General features: G+C 33.1%; 2 protein-coding genes across 2 annotated transcripts; one reads left to right on the top strand and one right to left on the bottom strand.

The window, feature by feature from the left end:
* Nucleotides 1-806: 806 nt before the first annotated feature.
* GME (GDP-D-mannose 3',5'-epimerase) lies at nucleotides 807-3,925 on the bottom strand. Its single transcript, XM_022035593.2, has 7 exons — nucleotides 3,791-3,925; nucleotides 2,679-3,089; nucleotides 2,474-2,567; nucleotides 2,250-2,379; nucleotides 2,018-2,150; nucleotides 1,392-1,599; nucleotides 807-1,240 (listed from the first exon to the last, which is right to left on the bottom strand). Exons 2-7 carry the CDS (start codon nucleotides 3,086-3,088, stop codon nucleotides 1,085-1,087), a joined length of 1,131 nt encoding a protein of 376 aa, XP_021891285.1. The 5' UTR covers nucleotide 3,089; nucleotides 3,791-3,925; the 3' UTR covers nucleotides 807-1,084.
* Nucleotides 3,926-9,879: 5,954 nt separating this feature from the next.
* LOC110809672 (vacuolar ATPase subunit F family protein) lies at nucleotides 9,880-19,391 on the top strand. Its single transcript, XM_022035561.2, has 5 exons — nucleotides 9,880-10,029; nucleotides 11,676-11,759; nucleotides 16,032-16,113; nucleotides 18,616-18,698; nucleotides 18,965-19,391. Exons 2-5 carry the CDS (start codon nucleotides 11,697-11,699, stop codon nucleotides 19,127-19,129), a joined length of 393 nt encoding a protein of 130 aa, XP_021891253.1. The 5' UTR covers nucleotides 9,880-10,029; nucleotides 11,676-11,696; the 3' UTR covers nucleotides 19,130-19,391.
* Nucleotides 19,392-20,632: the final 1,241 nt, after the last annotated feature.

The raw sequence follows: 20,632 nt of genomic DNA, 5'->3' as shown, positions 1-20,632 counted from the left end.
GACAATGACATAAAAAGTTCAACTTGTAACACAAATTACGGTTTGAAATTGATTTGAATCAGACTGAGAACTGGTTAAGGGTAAAAACCCATATCAAAGATTAGGTCAAAATAGATTGCAGTTCTTCTTTTATTTATTAATTAAAAAAATTCATAAAAGATAAAATTGATCCATCTGCAGCCTTAAATCCTTCAAGGAAAGAATTAGTTCAATGTGCAAAAACTGGTTGAAATACACTTTCAACATTGTCCCAAAAACAAAACTAAATTTAATCTGCTTCTGACAGAAATCCAAGAATTTCTTAGAAATCTTACAATACCCATTCGCTCTATTCAAAAAGCCAAACTCTTTATACTGAAAAGGACAGACAAATGTAATCTGGCTCAAGTTTCAAGTTCCTGATTGGGGTGTGATTTAGATTCTAGCATCTTCTATATAATATGCCTCCTTAGATGTCAGTGTAACTGTTTTAAGGACCACAAGGAGTTTAGTGGGCAACCATGCCATCTCATCATATAACCTAACTTGGATATCAAACTAGATCCACACAGGTTCAGTGAGAATTAAATCGAATCCCAACCCAGAATCAACACTTTCACTATCACATTATTCATCAATAATGGTAGGAAGTAGAAGTTAATCTCATCCAACAATGTAAAATGGGAAAAGAAGAAGCAGAAGCTCTTCATTTTTGTACTATAATGTCAAGCCAAAAGCACAACAGCTTTATGTTCATGTAGATAACAAGTTGATTTCTTGAAAACTGAAATCAGCCTGCTACTACAGAATATATAAAGAAATGTAACTGGAGAACATATTGGTTCATTAAAGCAAGGAACTGAAATCTTAGACTCTTCTTGACAGGAATACATTTTAGATATTTAAAGACTGCAGAAATTTTTATGCTCCTCTGTAATAGATCAACTAAATACAGCAGCAGTATAAAAAGCTCCCCTTACAACAACGGATACTAAACAAATGGACAAATACTAGTCAGCCTGATAATGGTCTATAACCATAGATGCCTTCTTATCCTATAGTATACGCTAGTCGTACCATGAAAGAACATGGGATACCAATTTCTTCACTCTTTGCCATCAGCAGCACGAAGTGAGCCCAACTGAACCGGTGCTTGAGTTCCCACCACCTTAGATGATCCATAAATAGACAGATCAATACCCTGAGATTTCTCTTTCTCAATTTGTTCCTTGATCCAGAAGTATGTAATTCTTAGCCCATCCTATAGAGAAACAGATTTAGAGATACATAAGCAGGTGAAACGCTGAGACAAGAAGAAGAAACTGCCAAAGACATGGTGTTATCTTTATTTTCATATCTGAAATTGGAGACTGAAATCTAAAAGAAAAACTCAAATTAAATTATAGAGGTACCTTCAACTTCATTGTAGGAGCCCAGCCAAGCTTCTCTTTTATCAGTGTATTGTCCGAATTACGACCTCGCACTCCCTCTGGGCCAGGAATGTGTTGGATGGGAAGCTTTTTGTTCTCAAAACTGAGAACAATCTCAGCCATCTCATTCATGCTAACCATCTCATCACTTCCAATGTTTACCGGCTCACGGAAATCTGACTTTGTTAATCTAAAAAGTTGATTTCAAGGTGGCAAATCAATGAGATGGACAGAAGAATTAATTTATTCTTCTTAAAAAACAAAAAAAGTCACCTAAAACTTTTGTTCAACATGCCATATATGAATCCACTTGGGTACTTCTTGGGTAAAATGAAAACCCATGACATGAAACACATACACCAATCCAGTCTAACTTAGTCAAAATTATGACAACAATTTTTCCATAATGATATGATAAAAGGAAATATTATGTCCTGAAAGAGGGGAATATCCACAAGCAGCTCACCCATTTAAATAAAAATCGATCTTTCTATATGAAAACTTCAGAAGTTGTTAAATGATTTACTTGAATGTAACGCCAAGAAATCTACCATGGTCAGCATTATATACAACTCAAAAGAGACGAAAAAAAATATAAGGGATATTACCTGAGGACACCTTCAACACATTCATCGATGAAGGTGAAAGAGCGAGTTTGAATTCCATCTCCCCACATCTCAAACTTGTCAGTGGAAGTGATAGCCTTTCTACAAAAAGCAGCCGGTGCCTTCTCCCTTCCACCTAGATGCATACAACAAATGACACATTCAATATAGTCCGATGCAAAAAAGGCACAAAATCATTTAAGCACGTAAATAACAACTCCTATAAACAGCTTACCTTTCCACGTCCCAAAAGGACCATAAATGTTATGGAATCTTCCAATACGACACTCAATTCCGAAATCTTTTGTATAGTGCTTGCATAATTCCTCAGTCGCAAGCTTTTCCAAACCATATGCATCTTGAGGCTAAAGCCAAAGAATATTAGTTGTAAATTAAAAAAAAAACAGTAATAAAAGCATTATGTAAATTAGAGATTCTTATCTAGCAAAATTCACAAACCTCTGCAGGCCAAGCATCAGACTCCTTCAAGCTCACATTAGTTTCTAGCTGCTTAAATTCAGGATAGATACACGCGCTGGATGCATAGAAAAATCTACAAGAAACCAAACAAGCATTAGCAGGCGCAAGGCAAGAACCCAACTGTCATGTTAAATAAATAATTCCTCCACTGAAAACAAAGTGAAATATTTCAAAAACAGCTAACCTCTTGACTCCATTAATCCTGGAAGCCTCAAGCATGTTGAAGCTGATCATGGTATTGTTATACATAATGACCGAGTGGTTGGACTGGATGAATCCCATCCCACCCATGTCAGCAGCAAGGTTAAACACATGATCAACTCCCTTAGTAACCTTCAAGCAATTGTCCATAACCCTGAGATCAACAAGGTGGAATTCATGACAGAACATATCCTCAGTCATATGCTCATTCTTCTTCCAGTCTGAAGCAATTATGTAATGGCCCTCGCTTTTCAAACGACGAGCAATATGGGAGGCAATGAAACCACCTGCCCCAGTAATCGAAATTCGAAGCTTCTCAGACGGCCAATAGGGCTCCCTTTCGAGTTCCTTGTAGGTGTATGCACCATAATCAGTTCCATCATTGCTTCCCATTCTGCAAAACCAAGACTTTCAATAACTTAAGACTGCAGAAACACTAAATTATCACCAACTCCGCAAATAAACTATCCATGGGAGTAGGGAAATGGACAAAAAAATGAACCAATAAAAAAAATCAAGTCTGCCCACATCATGATATAAATAATTACTAAGATAAATAATAAATATACACTAAGAGAGCCTACAGAAAACATATTCTTCAATAGAATGAAATCTGAATCTTTAGATGCTTATAATACGTGAGACCAAAGTCAAGGAACAAAGAATATTATTCAATAACATTCTACGTAAAAAGCGAAGCAGGAATTCAGAAAATTTAAAATATAAGAACAACATATTTCTGTACACAAAAATAGCAAAATTTAAATACTAGAATGAATTCATTTCCATGGAGAAAGACAGAAAATTTCAGCAAACGAACGGCCCTAAAACTTCAAATATATAATATTATAAGAGAAAGATCTTAACTTTCACCACATCAAGATTAAATTAAATTAAAGAAATGGAGAAAAAAAAATAAAGAAGCGGAGATAGAAAACATAACTATTCACAAAAATGGCAGTAAACATAGAATTGAAGACAACCCCATAAAAATTGAAGCCCTAGATCAGAAGAAAAGCACCAAAAAACAGGAGAGAACAACATTGAAACAGAGTGAAGAAGAGAAACCCATAAAAACCCAGAAGAGATTTTCACCTGGAGAGGGAAAGAGAGAGAGGGAGAGGGAGAGGAAGGGGATTGAAGATGCGAGAGATGGAGAATAAACGATAATGCAGGAAGGCGAGCAGGTATATAAAGGCAGAGCAGAGGAGAAAGGGAGGAGGAAGTAGAAGAAATAAAGCCACTCGTTCTAATTTGCCTCTGAAATTGTTTTTTTGTCGTTATTTTCATATTATATGCTTGTGATTGTGACATCACTTTTTTTTTTCTTTCAATTTTCTCTGAAATTATTATTATTATTATTTATTGAAATTCAAAAGTAAATATAAGTTACATATGTATATATTTATATTTTTAGTTAATTTATTAATTTTCTCTCCATTAAATATAAAAAATATTGTATGTGCATTGGCATTATATATATATATATATATATATATATATATACACACGAAATTTGTATTTTGAATTTTAATATGTATTTAAATGAAACGAGACATATATTTTAAATAAATAGATATTTCTTTTATTCATTTTTTAACAAATAAAGTACAATATGTGTGAAATTAAACTAATTTTGCACTAAATCCAATAAATTATAATTAATTTTTGTATATCGATAACTAAAATTTATAAATTAAATGAAAATAAAATTATTTTATAATCATAATTCCATTGTAATTGCAACTCAATGAACCTATCAACATACTCTATTAATTTTTATTAGTTTAAATATTTGTAAAAATAATTTTTATATATAATTTAAATAATATATGTGAAAATAAAATACCAACATATCTTTTATATTATTCAAATCGTTATAAGCTTATAACATGTTAAGAACTTTCTGAAAAAATTTGTCATTATAGGTGTATATATCACGAGTAATTTTTATTCTCGTATTACGGGTAATTTACCTCTATATTTACGTTTATTTTGCTAGATTCCTAATTACGGGTACTTTATAGTGTTTGAGAGTATTATATATGTTTATTTTTAATAGTATAAATATAATAAATTAAAATATAGAGTTCGATTTTGCTATTTCTTTAGGTATGAGATTAAAAACAGAGATCACAAGTGTATTTACGTCTCATGTCATGTTTATTTATGAAAATATAATTATTTTTTTTAGTTTTTTTAGAGCCATTAGATCCTTTCGTCTTCTCTATAACTCAATTTTCTTTTTAGTTTTAATTATATTCACTTACGTATCTTTATTCGAAAACCTCTTACATGTTAATCAACCTTCAACCTCTCTTGATCCATTTTGTCTTAATTACGGACTTTGAAAGTATTTCCTCTTTCGAGTCTAAGATTTATTGTGTTTTTATAGTTTATCATTTCTTATTATGTCGATTTACTCATGTTAATCAATCACATGTTCTTCTTTAACTTATATTATTATTTTGCTGTTCATTCTTTATATAAACTATCATGCTTATTGCAAAAGTAATGTAAACTCTTTATGGCAAAAAATATATATATATAATAACTTCAGGTTCTTACTAAGATTCGTACTATAGATTTTGTTAACTTACTCCTAAATAAGTTTATAATTTACTATAAATTAATTTATAATCTCAAGTAAATATTTCAAACTTAACGAGTATAATTATTCACATAATAAAAAATTTAATTAACTTAATCTCCCTCGTTAAGCATTACAATTAAGTTTATTATTTTACGCAATAATCACATGATCTTTTTCATTTATGTGTACAAACATATCTATAATTGCTTACATAACTATGTGAAGATACCTTCAATTTAATGAGTATTAATTATTGAATGTTTTCTTAATGAATTATTTTCTTATTTCTTTTGTATATTATAATAAGTCAATGATCAAGGTGGCATTATTCTTTAATATGTATTCAAATTTCATACCATTTTAAAAAAAAACTATTAAATGATGAAACACATTCTATAATACTCGAATCCGAAATTTAGTTCGAGATCAATTTTGGTATTTTAAAAATAAATAAAATAATTAATTTTATTAAATTATTAAAAAAAAGATATGGACGTAATTGAAAGTAATTTTGAAAAAAAAAAATTAAATTCAGTGGGTGTTTTTTTTAAAAAAATTAAAAATAGGAGGTTAAAGTGCAAATAAAAAAGTTCAAGCACGTAAGATTGCCCAGTCAGCAGCCCCGATGAAGCGGAGCATGCCGTGTGACAAGGCACGCTGATGTCAGTGCTATGCGGGAGGCCACGCGCGCAATCTGCGTGCCCCGTGATCGGACAGTCCAGGATTGATCCAGCGCATATAGACGGTCCGGATTCGTTTTTCTTTTAGGCGCGATCGGATGGTTGAGATTAATTGCGATAGACGGTTTAGATATATTTTTTCATTAAACGCGATCGGACGGACGAGATCATTCATGATGGATGTCCCAGATCAACGCAGGATGTGTATAAATACTTCGCCTTGCATGGGAACCAAAACCCTAACTGCTAGCCCCCGTTGGACAAGAAGAACCGGACGTCCAAGAAGGAGGTTGACTGTCAATCGCTACCGCACCGAAACCACCACTGGTAGGTAAAAAAGATAAAAAAATTTCCTACTCGTTCAGAATCCAATTATGAGTACCCATGTGGCCAAATTAATGTAAGAGGAACGGTAGGTGAGCCAAAAACTGTGGACAAAACCTTGTGGAGTCGCCGCAGCCAAAACCACAAAATTCTTCTAATGAATCCCTTTCTGATTCCTGTTTCGTGCAATTTTTTTATTATTGTGTTCACCGTCCTTTTCTGTGCAGATTAGGCGAATAAGGAACCTCATCCGCGAGGGAGGACCAGCGGAGCCGCCGCATCCAGTGACCCCCGCCGATATGTTCGATGTTTTTGGTGATTTCCGACCAATTGAAGTCCCCTAATGTATTTTTTCATAAGAATACATGTAAAACTAGCCTAATCGACACGGATCGCCGTCGTTGACGATGGAGCCGGTGCCGAAGCACGGTAGCACCGTCGTGCTGGAACTCCAAAATTGGCTGGAAAGAGTTTTGGACATCAATTTTAGATTTTCGGGATATTTTTAGGTATGACGAATGTTTTGAATTTTGCATAAAAAATTTAGGGACCCTGATACCCGTTAGGAGGTGTGGTAGACAGCGCAATGTCTCGAAATACCGATCCGAGTAAGGATCTTTTACCTTATTCTTCGTTACAATAAATTGAGACTTAATGATATATAATCTCGTATTTTTATGAAAAATTAAAAAATTCTAAAATTAATTACAAGTTATTTATAGAGTCATAACCAGTTAATTCACAATTGTCTTGATTTCCTATTTATTTTCTTATACTGTCTTACTTGCTTGATTTTCATATAGTACATATTCTTAATTTATAATTTCAATTGTCTTATCGATTTATTTAGTTATTTTGGTTATATACCGTTAGTATAAATATAGTTTAATTAATCTATAAATATAATATGAAATATTGGTATGCATTTGTTGGTGGTTTGTTAATAGAAATTTGTATGTGAAAAACTTACTGGGTACCTAAGAAAAGGACGAACAGACCTAATACATAGGGAACTCTACTGTGAATGTTACCTCAGTCGAACGGACCTGAAAAGTCCCTTACCATAAAGATTTTGGAGTTATGGTTTACCCCCATACCGGACGGGATATCTATTCGATGAAATATTTGGCGCCAATTACTGGACGAGATATGATAACGACTAGTTAATTATAAAATTTGATATTAAGTTCACAAGTAGGGGAGACATCTTTATGACCCCCATGGATACAAGTAAACAAGTAAGAAATAAAGTTATTGTTTCTTGTTCTCTTATACATAAAAGTAAAAAGTGGTATGAATATGAGTATTCATAGGTTCTTTTTGAAAAACTCGTTATAGTAAGTATCAAACAAACGTCTTTAAGTTTAAAAGTATATAAATAAAGCAAGGGTTCCCTTAGTTATTATTATTTTTTTTTACAAATATTCAATTTTTCGTATTTGTGATTACTGTAATATTCTTACTGAGATAATGCAGTTCATCATTTTATTAATAATTTCATATTAAGAGGAACAGAATCTAGATCTCGATCAGTAAGAGAGTTATGAGTAGTTCACCATTCGAATTTGCTTCAAGTGCTAATGAAGGTTATCATATGGTACTTTTGTATTCACTTTTCTTTTCATTTCTTTAATTACCGTTTGTCTTTTATAAATGATATTCCCGTAACTCTATTAGGCATTATAAATTATTATGTGAGTAATGTAAACCATAATTTTATTAATCGCTTCCATATTTAATTTTATGAATTCATTTCTCTTAAAATTTCAGACATCTACATATGCATTAAGAGAAAAAGAAAGGCTTATTCTATGGTCATGATAAAACTTTTTTGTAATCATATATTAATTAAATTTATATTGGTAGACTGAGAACTATTTCTTTTTTTTATATAAAATAATAATTTATTTACTCTAAAATAATTTAAAAAATCCCAAAAAATGAATAATTTTGACATTTTCTTCTCATATTGTTTTTGTCGATTTAAATTTGATATTATTTTTACTTTAAATTGCAATTTGTTTTATTTAGTTCGGGTTATTCCAATTTAAATTTTGTGGGTTTCTTCTAAAAATTTAGTTTGTATAAACACTTTATTATTTTAATAAAATTATTACCTTGTTATTTTTTTTTTATTTATAGCCTATATACACACATATATTTTGCAATAAAATAAACTATGAAAATAAAATCATGATTAAAAAGTTGCTTAGTTTAAATTATAACAAGATAGAAATATAAAAGTAAAATCTATACCCTTTTGCCAATTTTTCACATAAAATAATATAAATCAATCCATTGGTTTAGTATTACACTTGGTGAAAATCCCAATTTAACTCCACATTAAAGACCTTTTAGGGTTATAGAAAAAAGAACAAGAGAGAAAGTGATTTTTGCCTTATTATGCTTTTGGCTTATTACAATTCTTTGGAGGCTTCATTTTAGTGGTAGGTCCCAAAAGCTTTGTTTGGCTCAAGACCCAACATAAGCCACTTATAAAAAAGTGCTTTTACCAAACAGCTTTTTTGGTGAGGGCATCATCTCATTGCCAATATAGAATGAATAGAACTAGGGAATTCATGTGATTATTACATTATCTCTTTAAACACGTTAATAAATTAAAATTTTAATTTAAATAAATAAGATATTATATTTTATTATTTTTATATTCAATATTTATTGATTAAGTTAAAATTTTGGATGTTCCAATTAAATTTAATTAATATAAAAATATTTTATGAAACTTAATGGAAGTGAAAGAATAATGCAACTTTCATCATAAATCTATTAGAATATCGACAATAAAATACAATAATTAATTAAGAAAATATTTAATAATCTATCGGAAAAAAAAGAAAGAAAATATTTAATAATTAATAATTATAAAAACTTGTTTGGATTTTTTTTCAATTTCTCTTTTTAAAATGTTTTAGTGTTGTTATTTTTCGATTAAAATAGTATCTTTATAATTTTTTTATATAAGATTTGAAATTTTTTGAGTTTAAATTTTATTTATCTGTTTATTTTTTATATTCAAAATTTATCGTATATAAATAATAATTTATTATTATTATTAATATTATGATTTTTGATTATTTTTCAGAATCTCATTTTAAATTAATTATTATGGTTGTTTTATGTTTATTTTATTTTTAATTTTATTTTTATTAGGAAAAGAAAGAAAAAAAAAACGATGAGGGAAAAAGGAAAAATTAAACAAAAGGGAGAGAAAAAGCCAGCCCAGTGTCAGCCTTGGTGGAAGCACGAACGGCGTCGCATCAGTCCAGCATTCTTCTGCTTTCGTGGAAGCTTAAACGACGTCGTTCCAGTACCAGATTTTGCTTCAACCAAACGATGTCGTGCCCAAATTAGGGCATTGCGGAAGCGACAAGGAAGGAAAGCGGGACAGTTCCACGTGCTCGAATCAGAGAAGGGACGTGACAGCTGCAATTGGCTGGAGAAGAAGAGAGAAATAGAGAGACAGGAAAGAGGGAGGATGGGAGGAACACAACAGAAGAACTGAGTTGAAGGGGTCTGGTTTTCGGAGAGGGAACAGGAGTCAGAGAAGGAAAACTTTGGGGATTATTGGGTTCGTTTAGGGTTTAAACGGAAAAGGGGATAAGAAGGGTTCGGGAGTTGGCAGAAAAAGGGAACGAAATCGAGAAGAAAGATCTCTGAAAGGAGGAGGTGTAGGCTTGTGAGATCGAACAAGACAAAGAACAGAAAGAAATTTTTGGGTAATCACTTTTCGTTTCTTTTCTTATTCTTCAGCGGAATGTGATGTATTTTGGTTTTGAGATAAATTGATGCTTGGCATGTGATATATGAAATGATTGAACAGGCAGGAGGATTTGATTTCGTGCTTTTAGTTTACACTGCCAATCCCGAGTATTAGCTATGTGTAATTGACTTTACTCTTTGTGTTCAGCTCTAATGCTATTGTGAGCCAATTGCTTGATTAAAATCTACTTGTGCGTATCTTCTGATGTGAGTATGTTTTGTGGTTCATGTAAGGATTAGTTGAAATATCAATGCTCTATAAGCATGGTTGATGCTGTGAAATGTGGAAGATGGTAATATATGAGCTAATTTATGACTGATCTATTTGGTTTTATCCCCTTTTTTGGCCTGCTAATCGAATTTATCTAAGCTGTTCAATGAAAGTTATATAGGAAAAATGACAGTGAGTAGTTATAATCTTTTGCTTTTGATTAGAATATGTCAAATTTGAGACCCTCATGGAATTCGTGGTGAAACCCCTTGTTAATACCGTTGCTAGTTTTGGTTGTGTGCTTGGTTTAAATTTGCTCAGACACTGGTCTACCCTTGATGGTCCCTCTGAAATTGGCTCAAGTGAGCTGTAACATATTTTATGATTTCAATGTTTCTTTGAAGATGGAGTTGAACCATTTTTAAAATGTGAAGCTAGAGTTTAGTAGTTTTATGTTTCTGTTTTCTGGATATTAATGCCTAAAAGAATGACCTTTCGGGGGATCAAAATGACATGTGAGACCACCGGCTTAAATTCATCATAACCTCGTTTCATGCATACATGGTTACCTATGGCTTTGGTCCATGTGATGTTATCACTTCTGTTTCAGAATTCTCTGAACTTTGCATCTCTGGACTGAAGTAATTTGACGTGACGAGAGGCAGATTTGTTGTGTAGTATGGTGTATCATGTTCCGTTATTTGAGTAAACAGGTCCTAGCCGAAGGATATTCCTTTCATTTTTCCTGGTAAAGACATAAATGCCCATGAAGATTGTCCTTAAATCTTTCATTTCAGAATTCAATCAGTTAAGTAATTAAGAGGAGGGAAACTTTTGAAGACAGTTCTCTTAAGATCCTTTCATCTCCCAGTAGTTCTGTTTTATCTTTTTTCTATTTCTTTTTTATCTTTGATGTCTTTCTAATCCCTACTCTTGTATGATTTGTAAATATGTGTAAGTGCAAATTTTTATTTACATGTGAATGCTACCATCACATACTTACACCACAGGTAGGGTGTTAGTTAAATACATACAAATTAAGATTAGCTAATTAGTCTACACACCATAGGGTAGGCGTGCACCTTCCTATTTTATATTACTTTAGATTCTAAATTTCTGATTTCGATTAGTGGTTTATTCTCTTGTATGCGATCCAGCTTTCAATAGAATTATGGCAACGGCCATTGATCTTAAATCGTATGAATCACATGATTCTTTTTAATTTTTAAGTGATTTTCTGGTTTCTAATGTATTAATCATAATGTTGAGATGAATGCACATCTATCTTGTGCTGCTTCTCTTTCCCAATATAGTGGTCCATGTTTTATTATGCTAACCCCTCAATTGTAGTTTCTCTGCCCTTGATTTCATTTTCTTTATTTTCTTCTATAGGTGAATTATCAGAATCCAAAAATGGCTGGAAGAGCACAAATTCCTACGAAGAGTTCAGCACTCATTGCTATGATTGCTGATGAGGTATTTGTAACTAAGTAGTTTGGAAAGTTTGTAGATGAATCTATTCTTTGAATATTTATCTGTCTTGGAAACCTGCTAAAAAAGGTAGATATTACCAAAGAGTCTACCACCTTGTAACCATATCTGATAACCCAGTAGTTTGGAAAAAACGTAATAAAGTATGTTTTTGTAATATTTATCCAAAGGTGGTGGGTTGACTCTGCATGTGCTCTACGTTCTTCTTGTTATCATTCTGTTGTACTTTAAATGGATTGAGGACATCCAAAACCAGTTTTTGTGGGAGATACAAAGGACAAAAGGAAGTTTCAGCTCATGGCTTGAAGTATGTGAAACAGTCTCTGAGGAAGGGGGAATTGGGCATTAGGTCTCTGCAGAGCTTTAATCAAGCTTTGTTGGCTAAATGGAAATAGTTGTTCTTTTTCAGCAAAGACTCCCTCTAGTGGAAGGTAATTGAAGCTAAGTCTGGCTTCTTGGAAAATGAATGTTGTTCTAGGAGGGTAGGGATGCTTCTGGTCCTAGTAGATGGAGGTTGATTGATTGAAAGTGGGTGTAGTTCTGTACCCATATTGGTTTTGTTGCTGGGAATGGCAGGTGGATTAAATTTTGGGATGATATATGGTATTGTGCTAGACTTTTTTGAGAGCATTATTTTGTTCTATCTACTCCATTGCTCGTTTCAAGGAGGCCTAGGTTGAGGATTTTTTAGAGGTGTATAATGGTGGAATCTAGCTGGGCATCCCTTTCTTTGGAATCTGAATGACTAGGAGGTTAATGACTGGATTTTTTTTTTGAGATAAAAGTGAGTAATAGTATTAAATAGAGCGCCGAGGGGGCGAACTCATGTACAAAAGATAATATTTATAGATCAGTAAGTATATTTATAATGTATCCAAGATCATCAAAAGAGTTAGGGTTGTAACCAAGGATAACAGAGCCAAAAAAATGAAGCCATCTGTCCTTAATAGTAGCAAAATTTGTTTCTTTGCCCTAAAAAATACTACAATTTCTTTCTTTCCATATAATCCATATTATTGTTAAAGGAATGACTCTATGCCACCTTTTACCCGAAGTGAGTCCTTCCCAAGCGAACAATTCGCTTTTGACAGAACCAGCCATAACCCAAGAGACACCAAGCAACTTATAAACCATTATTCATAGTTCATAGGAAGATGGACAGAAAAGAAGAAGATGGCTGCAAGATTCTATATAATGCTTGCGTAGTATACACACCAGTTAACGAACATGAAACCTCTTCTCATAAGGTTGTCAAGCGTGAGAATAGAAACCATAGTAGCTTCCCAAGCAAACACCGAAATTCTGGGTCGGACAGAACTATTCCAAATGATTTTGTGAGGAAAAACAGCAGTATAGTGATTTCTGTCCATCAAGTTTTTATATAGAGATTTAACAGTAAAAGAACCATTTTTGCTTAAATTTCATCTTAATTTATCAGATTCAGTACCCATTTTGACATTAGCAAGGGTTTGGAGAAGCTTTTCATAATCTTCAACCTCCCAGTCTTTCAAATTCCTGGTGATAGCCACATTCCAAGACTGAGAAGAGCTGATTCCATAAACATTTTCCAGAAGAATATCTTTGTTTCTAGAGATAGCAAAAATACGAGGGATTGGCTTTGGAGACTCATTTGACCACACCAAATATCCTGCCAAAACTGAATTTTGTCGCCTTTTCCAGCAACCCATTTGGAATGATTTAGAATCATTTTACTAGAATTCCAAATACTTTTCCATAGACTGAGGCCAAACGCGTTCTTCTCCAAACCAGCAAGGTCATACACATTGCTGCCAAACCATTTGCACATAATGACTTTCTTCTAAAAACTGTTATTTTCATTCCAAAACCTCCATATCCACTTACCATGTAAAGTTTTGTTGAGGCCAGTGATGGATTTAATGCCTAACTCGCCATTTTTCTTTGATTTCTTCAGCTGCGCCCATTTAACCAGATGGATCTTTCTATTAGAGTTGTCATCACCCCAAAGAAAATGACATTGAATGGTTTCAAGTTATTTAGCAACTTTCTTGGGTTAGCACCGAAAGATATTAGATAGGAAGACTAGACAAGGTGCTATTGATTAAAGTAAGCCTCCCACCTTTGGATATATATTTACTTTTCCAGCAAGCTAGTTTATTTTGAAAAGTATCAATGACTGGATTTTCTTTGTTTACAAGGATGAGTGCTTTTCTATTCAACCATCTCTTAGTGACATGACATCATGGAAAATCTCCAAGGAGGGTAATTTTATAATTAAATTGTCTTATGCCCACTTGATGATGCCCGTTAAATTGTATTGCACCCACTTGAGGATGTCGGGGAAGATATTGCTTGTTTTGCTTGGAAGCAAGTTAAGAAGACAAAAACAACATCTAGAATAACTTTCTTTAGACGGAAAGGAATCATAACTATGAACAACCTCAGTAAGAGATAGAATCTCGGTGAACCATTTTCTTTTTGTGCAATGGTGATTATGAATCCTCAAGTGATCTTCTTTTCTGGTGCCTTGGAACTGCATCTTTGGGATTTGGTTCTTAATCTCCTTAACTGAGGCAGGGTGGTTAGTGGTTCTATGAAGGGAGTATTATGGGCATGGGCAGAGATTCGGCTATGAAGCATTGAAGAAAGTCTATCATCTCCCTTGCTATCTCTTGGATCACTTGGAAAGAAAGGAAAATCCTCAAGTGATCTTCTTTTCTGGTGCCTTGGAACTACATCTTTGGGATTTGGTTCTCAATCTCCTTAACCTCAGCAGGGTGAGTAGTGGTTCTATCAAGGGAGTATTATGGGCATGGGCAGAGATTCGCCTATGAAGCATAGAAGAAAGTTTTTATCTATCATCTCCCATGCTATCTCTTGGATCACTTAGAAAGGGAGGAAAAATAGAGCTTTTGCGAATTCCTCTTCTCCCTTTGCTTCAATTGAGGATCATTGGTCAGAACCTCTTTGATTTGCTTTAGGGTCATTAGATTTGGTTGATTTATTTGATATTCATCTTCTCTCATTGTGACAGTTCTATATAATTTTTGTATAGGTGGCACCCCCTCAGTTCCCCTGCATATATTTTTCTTTTCTTCTCAAAAGAGGCGTTGTTGTGCTGTTTCGATCTTTGCATCGTCATCTCATTTATAGGTTGATATATTGAGCCCATGATCTTTGCTTTCCTTCTGACTTTCTCCATTTCTTTGCCATTTTCTCCCACTTTTAGCAATTGAAGATTATGGCTTCAGACTATGGCCTTTTCTACCCATGTCCAGTGACTTTCATGGCAGTGGCCATAATATATTACCAAGAAACTCTTCACTTAATTGCTTCCTTCCTTCTAAATCTTCGAACTTTAAGTCTCAGAATTGTAAGCTATTTATTAGTTTGCTGCAGCATCAGATCTTGCATCGATTTTCCTCATTCTTTATCTGTTCTTCCTTAGTTTGCATAAAATCCTTGGGTTTTCTCTAATGCGTACCAACAACCTTTCACCAAATCCTGCAACATTACTTCCTGCTTAATAAGATCTAAACCCAAGCTTGAAAGTCAGAGAAATTAGAAAAAGAGCTTAGGGCTCTCATAGAGCTGACACCATGTGGAGTTTGAAGAGATTGAATTTTTTTATGTAAATGAGAATATATAATTGTTACAAACAGAAAACATGGGAAGTTAATTGCAGTAAATAAAAATCAAATTAAATCTCCACATCAGTGGAATTCCCTAACCAGTACTCTATATTTTTAGGAAAATTGGTTTCCTAATATTGAGACAAATGATTGAAGAATTTTCCAACACAAATTGTTAGGCTAACTTGAACTTCACTAAGAGCTACAAGCTGTAAACCCAAAGCCCATTTGCGCATATTTTGGTGCAAAGAGGAGTACATGTAATTAAATTATTGTTTTGCTTGAGTAGGGAATAATGGGGCTTTAATCCATTAACTATGCTGATTCAATCTAAAATTTAGCAATGTGTATGGTATATCATATAGCTGAAGTTTCTTAGTTATCTACAGAGGAGACAAAATGAGGGGTATATTTTTATTCCACGGATGAAACCTGACAAGTTGGAGTTCAAGAACAATTTTCTTATTTGGTTGGCTGTAGTGTGAAACACATTTCATATAGTCGTCTTGTTTTGGAGGTTAAATACTTTATCTGCATTTATCTTCTCTATTTCTTCATAATCTTTGATGGTTTCAAGTATTACCTGCTTTGTACTTAAAGTTGACCATGTTATTGACCCTTCCTATGAACTATATTTACTATGTAGGATACTGTAACCGGATTTTTGCTGGCTGGAGTTGGTAATGTTGACTTGCGGAGAAAGACAAACTACCTTATAGTTGATTCAAGTATGTTATGAGCCTTGCTGATGCTTGATTTTTGAAACTTGTTTCATTTGGGTTTTCTCAAATTGTTTGTCAATAACTATCTGCATATTATTCTGTTGGATATGACTCACAGTCAAATTATTCTGTTTATAATAAACACAGACATGAATGTATGTATTTTAAGCTGCAAGAATAGATATCAAGATGGTTAACTACAGGTCAATTTTCCAGCCTGAACCCCAAAGACCTCTATTTACCTTTTGTATTATGTTGACGAAAATAAAAATTTCTTAAATTAACCCACTAAATTGTTTTTCGCTAAAAAAATTGTTGAAACTTGCTTATAGTTTATTCTGGTCCTTCCATGCATTATTTACTTGAAAGACTGAAATATACCTTGCAGTTCTGCCAAATGGCAAATAGAAAATTTTGGTAAACCACCTGAAGTATATATACTTTTTACCAGTATCTCAAACCAGGGCATACTCTTATGATTGTTTTAAGATAAAAGAGTAGAAAAATATATTAGAGTAGGCACCAAGGGGGTGTCGCTCATGTACAAAAGATTTACAAATCTAAGAGTATATTTACAATAAAACCAATATCATCAAGGTTACAAAGGTGATGTCCCAATAAGGTGGACCCAAAAAAATGAAACCATTTGTCTTTGATGTTTCCAAAAGTATCCTCTTTGTCTTCAAAAGTACGGTTGTTTCTTTCTTTCCAAAGTATCCAAAAATTGTGAGAGGGATTAGTTGATAAGTCTTGTTCGCTTGCATAAAAATTCCCAAGCATTTAGTTCCCTTTGTATTGAATCCGCAGTACTCCAGCAAATGCCAAGTAGCCCCAAAACCATGGACCAAAGCTGACGGGAGAAAGGACAATGTAGTAGGAGATGATTACAGGATTCGGCATCAGCTTTGCCCAGGAAGCATCTGTTAGCCAGAATAATACTTTTTTTTATGAGGTTGTCCAGAGTGAGAATCCTTTCCTTGGCAGCTTCCCATGTGAAAAAAGAGACCCGCGGAGGGGCCATGCTGTTCCATATCATTTTAGTAGCGAAGTCTGGGCATCTAATTCTGTTGTATGGAGTCAAGTAATGGTAGAAAGATTTTACCGAGAATGTACCATTGTTGTCAATATCCCAGAGAAGTTTGTCCTCTATATTGGTGAGTTTAATTGCAGATAAGAGAGTTAGTAAGCTTTCATATTCAGCAATTTCCCAATCCTTCAAATTCTTAGAGACCACGATATTCCAGCCACCACCATTTGCCCTGTCAAAAACATTCTCAACCAGCGTCTTCTTATCTTTGGCAATTGCATAAATGAGAGGGAATTGATGTTGAAAGTTGGAAGAACCACACCATTTGTCAGTCCAGAATTTACATTTGTTCCCTCTGCCAGCAGCCCAAGATGAGCAATCCAGTACTAGTTTGTTGATGGAAGAGATGCCTCTCCATAAGCTTTTCCCATAAGTGATATAGTTCCCTCTATGGTATGGATAATTTCCACTAATGTTCCATTTGCAGTCAACTATTTTTTTCCACAAGTTGGCACCTTCATTCTAGAATCTCCAAATCCATTTGCCATGTAGGGCTTTATTCAAAGTGGTTAGCGATCTACGGCCGAGCCCCCCTTGATTTTTGGGTAGTTTTACGTCCTCCCATTTTACAAGGTGGAATTTCCTTCTATTTTCCTCACTGCCGCACAGAAAATTGTGTTGAATTTTTTCTAATTTGTTAGCAATATTGGCCGGAATAGTGAGGACAGAGAGGTAGTATGTTGGGAGGTTGGCAAGTGTACTTTTTATGAGGGTGAGTCTCCCACCTTTGGAGAGGAATTTCCTCTTCCATATTGCAAGTTTTTTTTTTCAGAACTATTGATGACTGGATCCCACGAAACCCTGTCGCATACACTTCCGATTGTGTCTTTTATGCTCCATAGTTCTTAAGTATCTCAAATTATAACTTGATATACATGAGAAATCTCAAATTAGAACTTGATATTCATTTCTCATGTAATATACACTAGAAATTAACTGTCATGGTCTTCATTTAGCTAAAGTGATGTATAGTTTTGTCATTGATTTTCTGACTCACTGATTTAATTAACATGTGTATGAGGCATGTGAAAGTCAATTTTTGATGTAATCCATCAGGAAAGTGATTGGCTGTTTCTAATTTGAGACATTCGGAAAGTTTAGGTCCCAAAAGGACGAAAAATATAGATCCTAGTGTGAGTCAGTTGTAAAGTATACCTGTGCCTTTTTATATATAGTTGACCTATAGTTTCTAAAGATTTTATCTTGCAAACAGAAATTATTTGGAATTTTTCTTTTTGGATTTTATTTTAGTAGGAAGCCAATGGAAAATTTCTAATATGTGAATCTTCAACGAACTGCCTCTTTATCCCATTGACCACGCTTTTAAATTTGCTGTGTTCTTTTCAGTGAAAAGCAACAGAAATTGTTTGGAATTTGATTGATACTGATATTTTTTGTTGACATTTTTTCATTCTGGACAGAGACAACTGTGAAAGCAATTGAAGATGCATTTAAAGAATTCACATCAAAGGAGGATATTGCCATCGTCTTAATCAGTCAGTATGTAAGTTCAGGCTCGTACTCTTACTCATATAGTAACTATACCTGTATTTGAAAACCATATTGGAGAAGGTAGGTAATGCTTTAACAAATCAACCATTTGATTACTTCATTTGCCTCTATGATAGTAGTCTATAGCATATTCAATATTTGAATCCAATGTTACTAGTTTGTTACAAAATAATTTTTAGTTTACGAAATTGATAAGATTCCTAGTGATCAATTTTGGCATTCTTAGTTAATGCATGCTCGTTCTCCATTCTTTACTAGGTTGCAAACATGATAAGATTCCTAGTTGATACCTATAACAAGCCAGTCCCAGCTATTCTAGAGATTCCTTCCAAGGACCATCCTTACAACCCTGCTCAGGACTCGATTCTTTCGCGGGTGAAGTATCTCTTCTCTGCTGAATCCGTAGCATCCGGAAGGCGTTAGATCATCGGTGTATGTTTTTATCAAGTTTGCAAACTTGATAACCTCTACATTTAGTAGAGAGCTTTCTGTACTGCACCATACTTTGCCATTAATTTCCCATTCACTGATCTGATATTTCAACCGCAGATTTCATGTTGGGTTGGCTTCTGATCTGTGTTTCCAAATAAAATGAGATTTTGACTGGATAATACTTTTTGTATATGCACTCATGAATGACTAATAATGTTTAGTCTTGGTTTATTAAAATTTTAATTTTCTGGAATGTTTTATTGGGTTAGGCTCTTTAATTGGATGTTATATTAACATTCAAACATATGAATATATAGGGCGAGCATCGGTCCAGCTCCAGACCGGTCGGACCGAAACCGAAAAACCGGTTCAGACTAAAAATTTCCGGTTTGGTCCAGTCTTAAATTGAAGTGGATTGATATGATTCTACCCAACTTCACTTTTTTCTTTAATGTCTTATTATTATTATTATTATTAATCGTGGGATTATGTGCTCTTTAAAGAATAATTAAATACTAATTTTTTATATTATCTATCACACTTTATATTAATTAAATATAATTATTTTATAATAATGTTTTTGAAAAGTTACTAGTAGGATTATGCCGCTAAATATTAGTGCTTTTAGAGACGTTTGTGCCTTTCTTAATACATTAGAAAAATATATATTTTAGTATGATTTACATAATTTGAATTAAATATAAAATTTTTATTTTATTTATTTAAAATTAAACGAAATTTGGGAATTTAACCTTATTTAAAAATATTAATTAAAATTCAAGGGTATATATATATATATGTATATGTATATGTATATTTATGTTTATTAAAATAGGATATAATAAATAAACAAAAAGTCGAAAAGCGAAGGGGACAAAAAACGTGAATTCGAAGGAAAAAGGATATGGGCCCCACAAATGTACTGGGGCCCACTATAAGAGTGGGCCCAGGCTTCCGTATTTATCCAGAATGAGCCGCCACGTCGTGCCACTGCCATCCAATAGCATTCACCGAGTTTAGAAAAAGTCGTCTCCTCGCAGCCGTGAATAACTAAAATTGCTAAACGCAACGACCCTACGCCGTCGTTTTGTGGCTCCACATGTTTGCTACGGGGACTTCCTTATTCTCCATTACGGGTCCTTGGAGATCTAGAAAGTTTTTAATTAATTAATTAATTTTTTTAAATAAATTTTAATAATTTATTACAAACATATTTGCGAAATTATCAATTATTCATTAAAAAAATTTAAAATTATAATGTTTTTTAGAACATTATATATATATTTTTTGAATAAATTATTGAATTAATCTTTGAAATTTAATATATTTAATCTTTTTCATAATTTAATTCGTGTTTTTTTATTTATTTTAAATATTTAAGTTTTTTATTTTTAAATAGAATAAATTAAAACGATTACACACTTTAAAAATAATTCAAAATATAATTTTAATTAATAATAAGTAAAAATAAAGTTAATAATATTATTAATTTAA

The sequence above is a fragment of the Carica papaya genome, chromosome 6, assembly GCF_054855325.1.
Source record: "Carica papaya isolate Zhongbai chromosome 6, ASM5485532v1, whole genome shotgun sequence".
Classification (NCBI taxonomy): Eukaryota; Viridiplantae; Streptophyta; class Magnoliopsida; order Brassicales; family Caricaceae; genus Carica; species Carica papaya.
Note: the sequence above shows the minus strand (reverse complement) of the source record. Positions and strands in the feature narration are given on the sequence as shown.